At 43.3% G+C, this 14152-nt stretch overlaps 1 protein-coding gene across 7 annotated transcripts in view; it reads left to right on the forward strand.

Annotated features, from left to right (window-relative positions):
* Window positions 1-1380: 1380 nt before the first annotated feature.
* The window catches only part of SNX19 (sorting nexin 19), a 47738-nt gene continuing 34966 nt past the window's right edge, over window positions 1381-14152 (forward strand). For all 7 annotated transcript variants that reach the window (XR_007462833.1, XM_049654209.1, XM_049654232.1 and 4 more), the window contains exons 1-8: window positions 1381-3555; window positions 5297-5435; window positions 6684-6784; window positions 6901-7020; window positions 8931-9061; window positions 10312-10408; window positions 11138-11318; window positions 13824-13953. Coding sequence is in view for 6 of the 7 variants with exons in the window: in XM_049654209.1 (XP_049510166.1) it covers window positions 1858-3555; window positions 5297-5435; window positions 6684-6784; window positions 6901-7020; window positions 8931-9061; window positions 10312-10408; window positions 11138-11318; window positions 13824-13953 (2597 nt within the window). In the remaining variant the exon portion in view is untranslated. The remainder of the gene's footprint in view (window positions 3556-5296; window positions 5436-6683; window positions 6785-6900; window positions 7021-8930; window positions 9062-10311; window positions 10409-11137; window positions 11319-13823; window positions 13954-14152) is intronic.

The raw sequence follows: 14152 nt of genomic DNA on the forward strand, positions 1-14152 counted from the left end.
TGTTTTCAAAAGAAATCTTTGTCCGAACAATAGAAATGAGAGAAGCTACAATACATTTTCTTCTTGTTGGCACAAATTTTGGTTGGAGTTTGCCTGATGATTCCTCTAAGCATCTGGGAACTAATGCTATAATGATGAAGGCTGCTAACACCATTGAGAAACCTGAAGATGAACAATCATAAATAGCACTATACAAATGATATACATCCTGTGTAAAAATAAAAAGGATAGCCACATTGCAGGCAGAGCTCCTAGGGACCAAGACGGTGAAGAAAGCTAGCTTCTAATGACACTGGCACAAACATTCTTACACATGGTCAGTACTACTGTTAGGTATTCAATCTTGTAGGTAATTTGGTCTGTGTAGATAACTGAAGGCAAATTTACTAAAACAAAACAACCAAACATAGAACACATTTCAAAACAAATATATTTGATGATTGTCTCTAACTTCATCTCTACTTCTGCCTTCTTTTCTCATATATTTGGGGAAGAAAGGGGAAGAAGACATGGAGTGGGTAGAAACAAACTCACCTGCTTGAAGATTCAACATAAAGGCTACTTTCTCTGTGAGCTTTCCCTTACACCACTGCAACCCACAGTGATCTGTCCTTCCCCTGAACACCGATAAGATTTTGCATTTTACTATACACTATACTGACTTGTGTTGTTATCCATCATGATCCAAGAACTTGTCGTCTCCCCCATTAGCCACAAGGTTCTTGAGGACAAGGACTGCTTCTATTCCTCCACAGTACCCATTCACAGTGATTAACTATAGCAGATGCTCAAAGTGTCTAATAGCTTGGGTAATGCCACCAGCAAATAACTCCCAAATCACAAATAGGATTTTGTAACACAGTATATGAAATTTAAGGAATAAATCCATCCCTTAATAATGTTTTATGCCTTGTGTTCTGCAATTGCTCAGAACAAGGTAGGTGAGCTGTGTATTGGGGATTCGAGGGGGGGCTCTGGGGGGAAGCAGGGTAAATGTTGAAATGTATCATGACAACGAAAACATTTCCATATGGGATTGAAACAAACTGGGTTACTGAGACTTTGCCTAAGCAGGAAGAGATGTCAGCGAACTTTATTTAATAATTAAACCTAGAAGTCTCAGTCCTTCGGCGGGGGGCGGGGGGGGGGGCGGTTCTGCCTGCAAGGCCTCTCTGCGTTCCACGAGTCTTTGGTCACACCCTTGAACACTGGCTCTGCAAGCAGTTTGGGAAACCGGTGTCCGCAGGTGCTGTCACGGCCGTTCCTCACCACCAGGGGGCGATGCGCAGCGCCGCGCCTAGGGGTGCGCTAACGCTCTCCCAGCATGCCCTGTTCCGCCGACGTCGACCCGGAAGCTGTCGCCGGCGGCCGCCGGCCGGCAGCCGTGACAGAAGTAGCGCTGCGGAGCGCAGTCGTCCGGGACCCCAAACCGGCGGAGGGTCTCTCCGAGGGCGGCGGCGAAGACACCGTTGAGTCCCTCGAACATCGGGGCTCGGTCTGGGCGCGCCCTCCAGCGGTATGTGACCCGGTGCACGGCGTCTGTAAGTGTCAGGTGAGGGCCGCTGAAGGCCCTGCCCCGCCCTCCCCAGGCTGCGCGGAGGCTCCCCGACCCCGCATTATGAAGGCAGCCGAGTCTTTGAGAGCAGCTTCTCCGCTGGAAGGGGCTGGAGCGAGGGGGAGAAGCAGAGCCGCCTCTGTCGCTTTGCATTGCCTCTAGGACGTGGAGGGCCCAGAGCCCCGCCGGGTCCTGAATAGCACTCCACATAACCTCGTCTCCGTACACAATTAATGCCCCATTCCCTAACTCAGGTGAGATAAGAGAGCGGTTGTCTGGGTAGCCACCTGCCCCTTTCAGCCATGAAGGCAGAGACAGTGTCCTCGTTGCAAGAGACTCCAGCTGAGTCCAGCTGGAGCCTCAGTAACCTGCTGAGTAGCCGGAAGCTGATGACTGTGGGGATCGTGCTCGGCTGGCTCATGGTCATCCACTTTCTGGTCAATGTGTGGCTTCTCTGCCTTCTGTCTGCATTGCTAGCGGTGCTGGGAGGATGGCTGGGCTCAAACGCCATTGTGGGGGCTTCAGGTCGACTGCATCTGGAACGCTTCATCCCAGTGGCCACCTGTCCTCCAAACCCTGAGGCAGAGAGGCAATTGGAACAGGAGATCAACCGCACCATCCAGATGATTATTCGGGACTTTGTGTCTTCCTGGTATCGCTCAGTGAGCCAGGAGCCAGCCTTTGAGGAAGAAATGGAGGCCGCCATGAGAGGCTTGGTCCAGGAGCTCCGGAGGAGGATGGGCATGGTGGACAGTCATGCTCTTGTTCAGAGGGTTCTGACTCTGTGCGGTTGTCACCTGCAGAGCTATATTCAGGCAAAGGAGGCCACAGCTGAGAAGCAGAGTGGTACAGTCGAGCCCTCCCAGCTCTGGGAGGCTTACTGCCGAGCTACTGCCCCACATCCTGCTGTACAGAGCCCCAGCACTGAGGTCACCTATACACGTGGCATTGTAAATTTGTTACTGCAAGGACTCGTGCCAAAGCCCCACTTGGAGACCCGGACCGGGCGCCATGTTGTGGTGGAACTCATTACTTGCAATGTAATCTTACCACTAATCAGCAAGCTTTCAGATCCCGACTGGATCCACCTTGTACTTGTGGGCATCTTTTCCAAGGCCAGAAATAATCCTACAGGAGTGGTTAAACCAACCTCCCCAGCCAGTGCTCTGGAAAAGCCCTCAGTGCCCACATCTCTGCCTCTGATTGTTGAGGTACAGAGTCTGCCAGAAGTGAGAGCCCCGTCTCCAGCAGCAGCACCAGTGCTACTAAACTGTAGCGAGCCAGAGGGGCCTTCCCACCACTCGCCAGAAGTTGAAGAAGGCCATGAAGCAATAGAGGGAGAATTGGGTGGAATGCCAGAAGAAAGAAAAGTAGGAAACAACTCATCTCATTTCCTACAGCCAGATATTCGAGGCCCTTTGTTCTTATGTGAAGAGCTGGAGTCTCCATTGTCTGAACTGAGTAAAGAAACCATCATGCTCATGACCCCAGGCAACTTCCTCTCTGACAGGATCCAGGATGCCCTGTGTGCCCTAGAGGGTCCCCAGTCTCTGGAGTCTAAGAATGTTGAGGCATCTGAAGGAATCGAAGGAGCAGAGGCCGAGGAGGGTCCAGGAACAGAAACAGAGGCAGGCCTGCTGGTCTCCATGCTGACTTCCTGCCCAGAGATCCACATTGACACAGCAGACAAGGAAGTAGAGCAAGGAGATGTCACCTCTCTTACAGCTTTGCTGACAGATCCGGAGAGGACCTGCCCCCCACGACCCTCATGCTTAGAGAAGGATCTCACCAATGGCGTGAGCTCCTTAGATCCTGGTCTCCCACAGGTTCTGCTGTCCTCCTCTCCAACCGGTCCTGTCAGCTCAGCCACCTTCAGCTTTGAGCCCCTGAGCAGTCCAGACGGCCCAGTTGTTATCCAGAACCTTCGTATCACTGGTACCATTACTGCTCGAGAGCACAGTGGCACTGGATTCCACCCATACACACTCTACACGGTGAAGGTAACAGGATTAGAATTTGGTCACCCCCACTGGGCTGGGAATGGGTTTGGAAAGCAGAGTCAGCGAAGCTAGGAATCTAAGGGAGAGAGGGTACTCTTCACTTATTATGTTTAATTGAACAAGAATCTATATGTGAATGGTCTGAAGATCATTTGTAAAGCAGAGTTGGCCTCTGTTTTGTACCCATGCAGACAATCCTAGAATCTCAGGATTCTTAGGATACTGAGGGTCATATTTTTCAGTGGTTCCCAATGTATAGAGTTTTGTCCAGAAATTCTCTTTCTACTGTTCATTTCTTTCTTTCCTTTTTTAATTACTAGTATTTTTTGTACTTTGTTTAGGAAGGAAGTTTATTTACCTATATACATCTCAGAAGGTAGCAAGTTCCTCATTCCTAGAGATGTTTAAGCACAGAAGTAGGAACTACTTGGCAAAGATGATATGAAGGGGTTCATGTATCAGATGGGTTCAGTTATAGCAGAGTCTCCCTTTAACTGGCTGTAGGATAGGCTGCTTCCAGATTACCTGAAGAGGGTATTTTTGGAAATTCTCATTCCAAATCTATCAGAATCTGAATATTTAAAAAGCAGCCCAAGTGATTTTTGACGTGCAGCCAGGTTTGGGAATGTATGAGTATTGACTAGTGTCCCTCATGGAGAAAAATCCACAAAAAACATCCTAATTCGCAGGTGTTCCAAGTTTGAGAGCCCCACCCTGAATTCCATCTGTCTCATAGCTAGGCCTTCTCAGTGCTAGTGCGAGGGACTACTACTTTGCTCATGTCAGTTCATAATGAATAGTTCTCTCTGGCTCTAGAGAATTTTAAAATAGCTTTAAGTCCCACCAACAAAGAGATCGTTTCTTCCATCACTTGCCTCACACTATAATACCTCCTCCAAATAATAATGGTAACCTACTCCTAACGACAAGTGCATACATAGTTCTTCCACATAATTTCATTATATCTTAACTACTCTGTCAAAAAGTCTACCCTGTACTAAGTCACAGCTTCCATGCTGTTCAGGGTGTTCACTCTGGGGGAACATCCAGTACAAGTTGTCTTTTCCCACATACTGGCCCTCCACGCATATTAAGACAGCAAACCTTGACCCCTTACGACATCTCCAGTCTTCATGTGACTTCCAATCATACAGATGATATGTACTTAGGAAAACAAATTTCACTTGAGCTCCAAGAATAATAATTAATCTGCCCAAAGCAAAATAAAAACACATGGTTCTTTAATGCATTCCAGGCAAACAAATGATTTTATTCATCAGCTGTTCTGGATTATTTGTTCTTCTCCCAACTAACATAAATAATCACTGGTTGAGTATAATAGCAAATGGTTATCCTCTTATAACGTCCAAACCCATTATTTAGGAGTGAAAGAGGCAGTGTCACTTTTATTGCTGTTTTATCTTCTGTTTTATACTCTGAGATTTGAAAATTAATTAGCCAATTTTATAAGTCAAAGTGTTTGCAGGAGGGAGTTTTGAGATGGAAGAAGAGAATGGAGAACAGCAAAACTCTTCTTTTTCTGGGGCACATGTGTTAGGAAATGCATCTCATTCCTTAATTCAGCTGCCCTGGGAATTTGAGTTACTCATTACAACTCAGGGCAGCAATCAGCTCTAATAGGTTCAGAAACAATAGGAACATCTTTCTCCCTCTACCCCTACTCTGCTCTTACTCTGTGGCCAATGAGCTGCTGCACTAAACAAATTTGTTCATTCAACAGTATGAGACAGCTCTGGACGGTGAGAACAGCAGTGGCCTGCAGCAGCTGGCCTACCACACTGTGAATCGCCGCTACCGCGAGTTCCTCAATCTGCAGACACGTCTGGAGGAGAAATCAGATCTACGGAAGTTCATCAAAAGTCAGAGTTTCCCCAGGCTGGACTGCCTGCTTGCTTTACATATCTAGCCACCTGATCTGAGAGGCTAGAGGCCTACTAGTTTGTGAGGAGGGATGGTGGAGGAGAACACAGCATCAAGGAGCCTGTGCTTCCCCCATTTGTTTTCAGATGCTTTTTAGTGCAGGATGGCACTGATCACATTGTTTCTGAGGAATTTCTTTGCCACTGAATGCTCTGTTCTGGGGCCTATCTAGTTTAAGCTTAAGAAGCTTTCACATTTGCTCCTGTGTCTGTGAGGTAGCATGAGGCATTAAATTAACTTTTCCAGAGGCATCGATGGATTGCTCTTAAATATTAAAATAGTATCCAGAAATGTTTGCCATCCTTCAAAAATCAGGCTTTTGTGTCTGTGTTGTTTGACACCCATAAGGCGTAGGAACAGTACAAAAAGATAATAAAATTTAAATCTAAATAAAAGCTGGTAAGCAGCTACTTTGTTTAAAAAAAAAAAAATTACTGATGATCACCCAAATAAAGTTTAGGCATAAGTTATGGATTTCAGTTATGTATTTTCTTTCTTAATAACAATAGCTACTACTGAGTTAAACTTGAAAATATATTCCAGTTTCTCTTCTGAGTACTTTACATATATTAGCTCATTTAATTCTAACAGCTTATGGAACAGATATTATCATTATACAGAAAAAAAAAGTCAAAGGAAGATTAAACAACTTGCCTTAGGTCATTCTCACAGTAGGGACTGGAGCAAAACTTTAAACTTGCAGAAGAAAGGGACGTCTGGGTGGCTCAGTCGGTTAAGCATCCGACTTCAGCTCAGGTCATGATCTCGCAGTTTGAGTTCAAGACCTGCGTTGGGCTCTGTGCTGACAGCTCAGAGCCTGGAGCCTGCTTCAGATTCTGTGTCTCCTCTCTCTGCCCCTCCCCTGCTTGCACTCTGTCTCTCTCTCCTCTCTAAATAAACATTTAAAAAACTAAAATAAATAAACTTGAAAAAAATTTAACTTGGGCAACTGGAGTTCAGAGCCTTCATCTATAACCATTGTAGTGTATGGCCTCATATACCTTAGTACGAGAGTAGATTGTAAGTATTATTTCCTTAAGATATATTTGGAACTCCTGAAATTAAAAAAATCCTAGGAATGTATTCAGTAGTTCTGTTTTCCTTACATATATGATATGTTTTATATGGAATACCTCAGTAAGTGTTAAGTGAATGAGTTTGTGTTTTTGTTTTTTGTTTTTTTTAAGACGTAAAGGGTCCTAAAAAGCTCTTTCCAGATCTTCCATTTGGAAACATGGATAGTGACAGAGTAGAAGCCCGTAAGAGCCTCCTGGAATCCTTTCTAAAGGTCAGTATCCTTCTGTTTTGGTTGTGCTCTCATTGTGATTACCAGATACCCAAGCCAAGCTGGAGAGACCTGGGGACAGGAATTTCTCTTTGAAGTCTTTCTTGTGTCTTTTGCAGCAACTCTGTGCCATTCCAGAGATCGCTAACAGTGAGGAGATACAGGAGTTCCTTGCTCTGAACACAGATGCTCGTATTGCCTTTGTCAAGAAACCATTCATGGTGTCCAGAATAGACAAGGTACCTGCAGGGCCACTGTGCTCAGCTTTAGTGTCCCATCAGAGCATAGGCAGGGACTAAAAAATAAAGGAGATTGGGGATGGGGAGAGACAGCAGAAAGGAGTCAGTAGAACGTGGACTAGAATTTTCAAGACCTCTTGCAAATATTGCTTGGATCATCACCTTCCTGAATTACAGTAAGCAACTATGAGGATACACTCACCCTGACACTATACATGTACACATATCTCCTGGGGGATATTATGACATTGTTATTCTAGTGGAAGGAGGTAAGGATAGATCTGTACCTCCATAAATAGGTGAGGTCAGAAAAGTCTTTTCTGGAGGAGATCATTCTTGGTATTGGTCACTCAAGTAAAAGAGCCCCAAGACCACACACTCAGCTGGACTTAGACTGGTGTGGTGATTCTCTGCTAGGGAACAGAGAGTGGAGAGAATTGTACTTTCAAGAGGGGATCTCAGAGCCTTTGGAGATGGTAGGAGAAGGATATTTCTGTAGTACATTATATCCTATAAATAGTGATTACCAGCTGATTTTAGAGTCCCCAGGGCACAAGTCTGAGACTTATGTTTATCAAAAGATGGGATATGTTTTAAAAGGTTAGAAAACACTGACTCATTAGCAGAAGGTGGGGCATCACTCTAGACTTAAGAGGATAAAATGTTAAAGTGGAATTTCATGTGGTAGGAATTAGGAGAAATTCACTGCTGTGAGGAAAAACCTGCAAACTGGAAAGGGATGAATGAGGTAGAATCCCCAAAGTTCCATGCAGATGTGTCCATCCACACAGATGTGTTCACTCACTGACTCACCATCCAGTTACTGCTTGCCTCCTCAAAGCCATGAATAGTATTAGCTGCTGGTGACACAACAATGACAAAGCAGATAAAGACCCTCCCCAGAGATCTACAATTTTGTGAGCCTTGAGAGCAAGGTGCCATTATCTATTCATACTGTCCTCTGTGTTCTTTCCTTGGTTTGTTATGCCCTATGCTTTACTGTAGTCTTAGCCACTCCAGCCTTGTCTCAGCTGTGCTAGCTGTGCTCCTTATAGAGGATGAACACAGGCATGAATTCAGGAAGGCATGACACTACTCTTAGCCAGCAGTGTTAATTAGCAAGGAGCACCAAAGGAAAAGTAAAGATTTCTTTTCATTTCTTGAGTATTGTAGGGTTTCATTTGTTTGTGCATTTTCCTTTTTAGCAAATATCTATATGCCATTTTCCCATTCTGAGAAATACAGACAACTCTTACTCTTCAGTGAGGATTGCTTTATTTGGTCTTTATGACCAAATATTTGGTGTTTATGAGTAGAAAAGTTGATATCAACTCAAGATTCCTTAATTTTGACATGAGTGATTTTTGTTATTCTTTCTGTAAAGAAGAGAAATTGTTTGAATTAACTGGAAAAACCAGTTCTTTACTCTGTGAATTACTCTGAGCATGTTAATATGTATGCTACCAGACTGCATTTCTTATTTGATAATCTTTACTCTTTCTTTTTTCCATATATCCCTGCCTATGTTACTTCCATTTATTTACATCTTGGTGAAAGTATTATTGATTTACAAACTAAAAATTATTCCTTTATATACAAGGAAAGAAATTGAGAAATGAAAAGTATTTCACCAGCCTGTAGAACTCTCAAGGTTTTTATTTATCTCATTGTTTGTTTTGACTTATTTTCCCATGGTATTGTTTGTCTTAACTCTGTGAGGAAGAAGATTTTTATGGCCATAGAGAAAAGGGAGAATAGTTGACAGTAAATCTGCCTGATACCTGACTGTGCTGATGAGTAAGACTCCACTAGCTAGCCTAGCTATCTGCGCATCCTAACTGCATAAAGCAGCGTGAGACAACTGCTCATTTGGTGGTTCCTGTCTGACCCTGCACCTCTGACCCCTGCAGATGGTGGTGAGTGCTATCGTGGACACCTTGAAGACAGCATTTCCTCGCTCTGAACCCCAGAGTCCCACAGAAGAGCTGAGTGAGGCCGAGACAGAAAGCAAGCCCCAGACAGAAGGCAAGAAGACTAGCAAGTGAGAAACCCTTCAGTTATCCAGGGACCCTTTCCAGTTCTCAAGTTGATTGCCAGTCTTCAGCCAAATCCCATCTCCACTTTCAATCCCTAGGAGAGAGGAGATGGGTAACACATACCAGTTATTATACAAAACCAGGCTCCACCAACCTAAAGGAGCCTAAGATCCAGCATAGGCATCCCTGATGAATGTTTGTCTCGCCATAGGATCCCAGGACTTAAACTGATCAGGAATTTTTAATTAGAAGGAAAACTCTAGAATAGAGATAGTGTCCTTTTCTATTTTCCTGTAAAATTGAGATGTTTCTTTTCTATGAAGAATTAAGGCTGATAACTGATCTCTGTTTGCCATCGTTTCTGCAACTCTTAGCTCCAAAGATGCATATACTAGCAATAAACAGGAAGGGGCCAGCTATTGTTTCCTGCACTAGGGTCCCAAATATACCCTTTCAAAGCCAACATGTGGAAGGGAATGGCACCACTCTTAACCTTTAGTGCAAATTTCATATCTGTATCTGGGCCATTATGAAGAGACAGAGAGAAAGACTGAGAGAGAGAGAGAGATAAGGTGTGTTTATGTGTGTGTTGGAGTGGGGAGAGGGAAGGATAGAGTTTGTATGTTTATGTCTGTACGTCTGACTGTCTTTGTGTACATGTGGGCATGTACCAGCAATAACACTCATAATTTTTAGCCTTTTTTTTTTTTTTTTTTTTTTTTTTTACCGAGCCCATATTTTGAAAGGTGACCATGATATCTGTGCTTATAAGATCCTTGAAACATTGAGGTTAGCACTTGTGGTCCCTCCCCTGGTTTTATTTGGAATACAAGGAGAATAAATGGATGTGCAAATAGGGTACCAACAGTAACAACTAAAGCCTTGGTTTATTCCACACGTCTCTTTAATCTTTGACAAATTTTTAATGAGAATATAGTATATGCTAGCCATTCTTCTAGCTTATGGGAATACAGCCATGATAGACTGGTCCCTGTTTTACATTAGCAAAAGCCCTTTCACAAATGCGTTGTGCACATAGCTTAGTGCAGTGGTTGCACTATGTATTGAGAATTGCCTGACTGTCTGTCACTTGGGGAATTTCAGGGCCAGGTCTCTCCTGGCAACTCTGACCACAGTAAGATCCCTAGAATAAGTATGAGTGTTCTTGTTTTAAGGTATTAATACTTGTCAGTCCTTCATATAGGAATCAAAATCATGCATTACATTCTGTTTCTGCTCGTTGTGTCAATACCAGGTCCAGGCTGAGGTTCTCATCCAGTAAGATTGCTCCAGCACTGAATATAACTGAAGCACCTGAGAAGATTCTCTATTGTTTCCAGGAAGGCAGTGTGGTAAGATAACCAGATGACTCCTGGAATTAATCACTGGGAGGTTGACCCTGCAGTTATAGACAATTGAGACATTCTCTAAAGTTAGGAGGGATGTAGGTGCCTTGCTGAAGGACCTAACCAGCATCTGTGTCTCTAACTTTTATTCTTTTTTTTTTTAAGTTTTTTTTTTTTAATGTTTATTTCTTTTTGAGACAGAGAGAGACAGAGTGTGAGCTGGGGAAGGGGCAAAGAGAGAGGGAGACACAGAATCTGAAGCAGGCTCCAGGCTCTGAGCACAGAGCCTGATGCAGGGCTTGAACTCATGAACCGCGAGATCATGACCTGAGCTGAAGTCGGACGCTTAACCAACTGAGCCACCCGGGCACCCCTCTAACTTTTATTCTAAAAGTATTTTCTCTGGGTAGTTTGTAATTCCTACTGGCTCTGGGTCAGCAGTTTGACTTCTCAAGCACCATGGGTTTGGAATAAAAGGTGGCAGAATGAGAAGGAAAGCCAGTTCCTGGAAAAGAATAGATGACCCAAATGTGTTTGCAGCAAGTGCAAATACAAAGGCATTGTTTGACTTGCAGTTTTGGTAGAAGCTAAAGACTTTCCTGAGGTAGTCACAGAGTCATTTGGGTTCTGTACTCATGATACTTTTGCAGAGAAGGAACAGGGAAACTCAAGTGCCACAGTTGCTCTCGTATATTCCTCATACTTTATGTGATGTGCCACTGGCTCTTTCCTCAGGAGTCAGAGATCCTATCCATGTCTGGGATGGAGTCCTTTATTGAAAAACAGACAAAGTTACTAGAAATGCAGCCAGCAGAAGTCCCAGAAAAAGACCGTGAACAAATCCCCAAAGGTTGTGTGGATGGTTACTTGTCAGATCCAGCCGTGCCAGCCCAAGACCTCAGCACCAGTGATCCAGGTAAGCGACAGGGTCCCTGCTCCTACAGAGAAGGGAGCCATGGTATAATATACTTGGGACTTGTGACAGTTGGGATTTGTCCATTTAATTTCTCTTCTGTTTAGCTAAGCAAACCATGTGTTAAAAACCAGTGCTTGAGGTGCTCTGCCGAGCCTGGCATACAAAGAAGAATCCGACACAGTCCCCAGAGCTAAGTCAAACAGGGGAACAGGGCACAAAAACAGGGAGCTCTGATCCAGCAAGATGAGATCCATGCTTATCATATCATTATCTTATGTATGTTATTTATGGCATGCTTTGGCATCTTTGGACTACTCCCTTTATCTGCAAAACTTCCTTCCTTCATGTCTGTGGTCCCCCTCTCCTGGTTTTCTTTCTGCCTCTCATGTAGTTAGTCTCTTAGTCCCATTTGTTGGTTCTCTTACTAGCCTTCCAGAGCTTTATTTTTGGCTCTCTATTCTTACTCTGCATGGTCCCCCTGAGTGATCTCATTTGTACTATTGATTTCAAATCTAACACATGTGCTGATGATGCCTAAATGTTGGATGTTGTCTTTCCACTTGCCTACTAGAAATCTTCACTTAGATATAGCACAGGGCAGCTGAAGTGCAACCTGTGTGAAATGGAATTCTTCCTCTCCCTGGAGCTTTTCCTTCTGTTTTATTTACTGCCATGGCAAGTGATACCACCCAGTGCCCCACCATAGAGCAGGAAAGAAGAGGTGAGGATAGGGCAGGTTTGCTTCCTAGAAAAAGTGCAGATGTTTTCTACATGGGCAAAAATGGGAGCCCAGGATATTAGTATGTTTGCTGAGCTACAATTTATAAAAAAGGTTTTCAGTTCCACCAAGACAAAGTTTCCCACAAAGTCTCTTCAAGAAGAGATCACAAAATCTTTAGTTCAGAAGGAAAAAAAAAAACAAAAAAGCCTATTTCAACATTGTTTCTTGGATGCCCATGAATAGTCACTTGACCTCACTCTATGGGACCTCTGCTTAACCGTGAGGAAGAAAAAATGAAATTTACAACCCCACCTCTTCACACATGTCTCACTGGGTAAGTAAATAAAGTGTTATAATGGCAAAAGCATCAGAACTGTAAGAAAGATGAAATGGGTAAAACAGTATAAACAACCAAAATCAAGGCTGTAAATTTTCAACATCATAACTCTAAAGATATAGTTTATGCCTGAGCTTTTCTTTTAGCCTTAAGAAACTCAAAATTCTCACATGAGAGGAAATTCACCATTTTGTTCCAGAGGACTTGGTGCCTTGTTTTCCTTTTTCTTATATTTTCTGCTATGACTAACTGTCACCACATGGTGGCAGCTCTAGGTAAACACTAAATCTGAGAAAATAGAATTGAGAAGGGTGACAGATGCTCAGAATGATGCTGTTTCCCAAGGACCTAAATATCCTGTCTTTGAGCAAATGACTGGAAAGTAAACATACAAGTTCTAATTTCCCCTTGAAATGCAGTGCAGAAAAAATATATATATTGGGTGGGATTAAGAAAAAAGTAGAATTCAGTTCTAACAGATTCATCTAAATCTGAAGTCATTAATGTTCTAAAGAACCCTTTAGGGAGAAGAGCTTGGGCAAACTGGCCCAGACAATACCTATTTGTCCTAGACCAACAAAATTATTGTTGATGATTAATTGTAATATTAATCACAGCAATAGCATCAGATTGCTGAGATTCATTCATTCATTCATTCATTCATTCATTCATATATTCCTAGGGATGTCTCTTGGGAGGCAAATCACAGATGACATGGGACCCCTGAACAGGGTTAGAGAACAGATGCTTCCATCCATGAAATACATCTGTTCAAGAGACTTCAGCTTAGCACGGATGTGAACTCATTTGTGGTCCTCTTTCCAGTCTTTGAAATAGGAAAGAAATCAATAATTGTCATGGCCTATTTTACCAAAGGTATAGTGCTCTTTCTAGAACTGCATGTTATCTCAGAACCAAACTGAAGCCTCCTGGATCCCAACCCAACAGCTCTGTGTAATGGAGACGCTTTCAAAGCAACTTGTTTACAGGAGAATGAATCCTAAATCTTTCCCCAGATCTGCTGCCCACAACATTTCCATGATGCTTTGTGGAGGCCAGTGGAATATAAGGATGGAAGAGACTGGGCCTTGCCAATTCCAGTTAGTCACTAGTTGGGAGCAATTACTTGGAACAGAATGTATTCAGCTCCCTGGAGAGAATACAGAAGAAACAGAAGCTAGGTGGGAAAAATATTTATATGCAAAATCTTTTAGAAAGGCAAACAATATTTACTGAGTGACTGAGGAACATAAACAAAAGAATTATAAAGAAATACAGAGCCTATCACTGAACTTCTTAGATATAAAGTAAACATCTCTTGATTTGAGTAAAGAAGAATTACAGAAATACAAGATGATTGATATAAAGGTGAAGATCCAGTTCATTGAAATATGTTCCACCTGAATGGGTCTCTTCTCAGTTACTTTTGATGCCTTTCATTCCCCAGGAACAGAGACAGAGCTAGCTGACACAGCCCTGGATCTGCTCCTCTTGCTGCTAATGGAACAGTGGAGATGGCTGTGTACAGAAAACATGCAAAAAGTTCTTCGTCTTGTCTTTGGGACCCTAATTCAGAGGTAAGACTGCAGAGTTCTCTATCGTATTAGAGTCTCAAGTTGGACAGGGCTTGGGTGTGAATTCTGAATTCTGCACTGGAGAGGGAAAGTGTCGAGTCCAGGAAACCTGTGGCCATAACGGAAGACAGAGACTCTGTTGCAGGGGTACAGGGATGAAGACTGCCTGAAGTGTACCAAAAGGCTTGTATTAATCACCTCA

Source organism: Panthera uncia, chromosome D1, assembly GCF_023721935.1.
Source record: "Panthera uncia isolate 11264 chromosome D1, Puncia_PCG_1.0, whole genome shotgun sequence".
Taxonomy (NCBI): domain Eukaryota; kingdom Metazoa; phylum Chordata; class Mammalia; order Carnivora; family Felidae; genus Panthera; species Panthera uncia.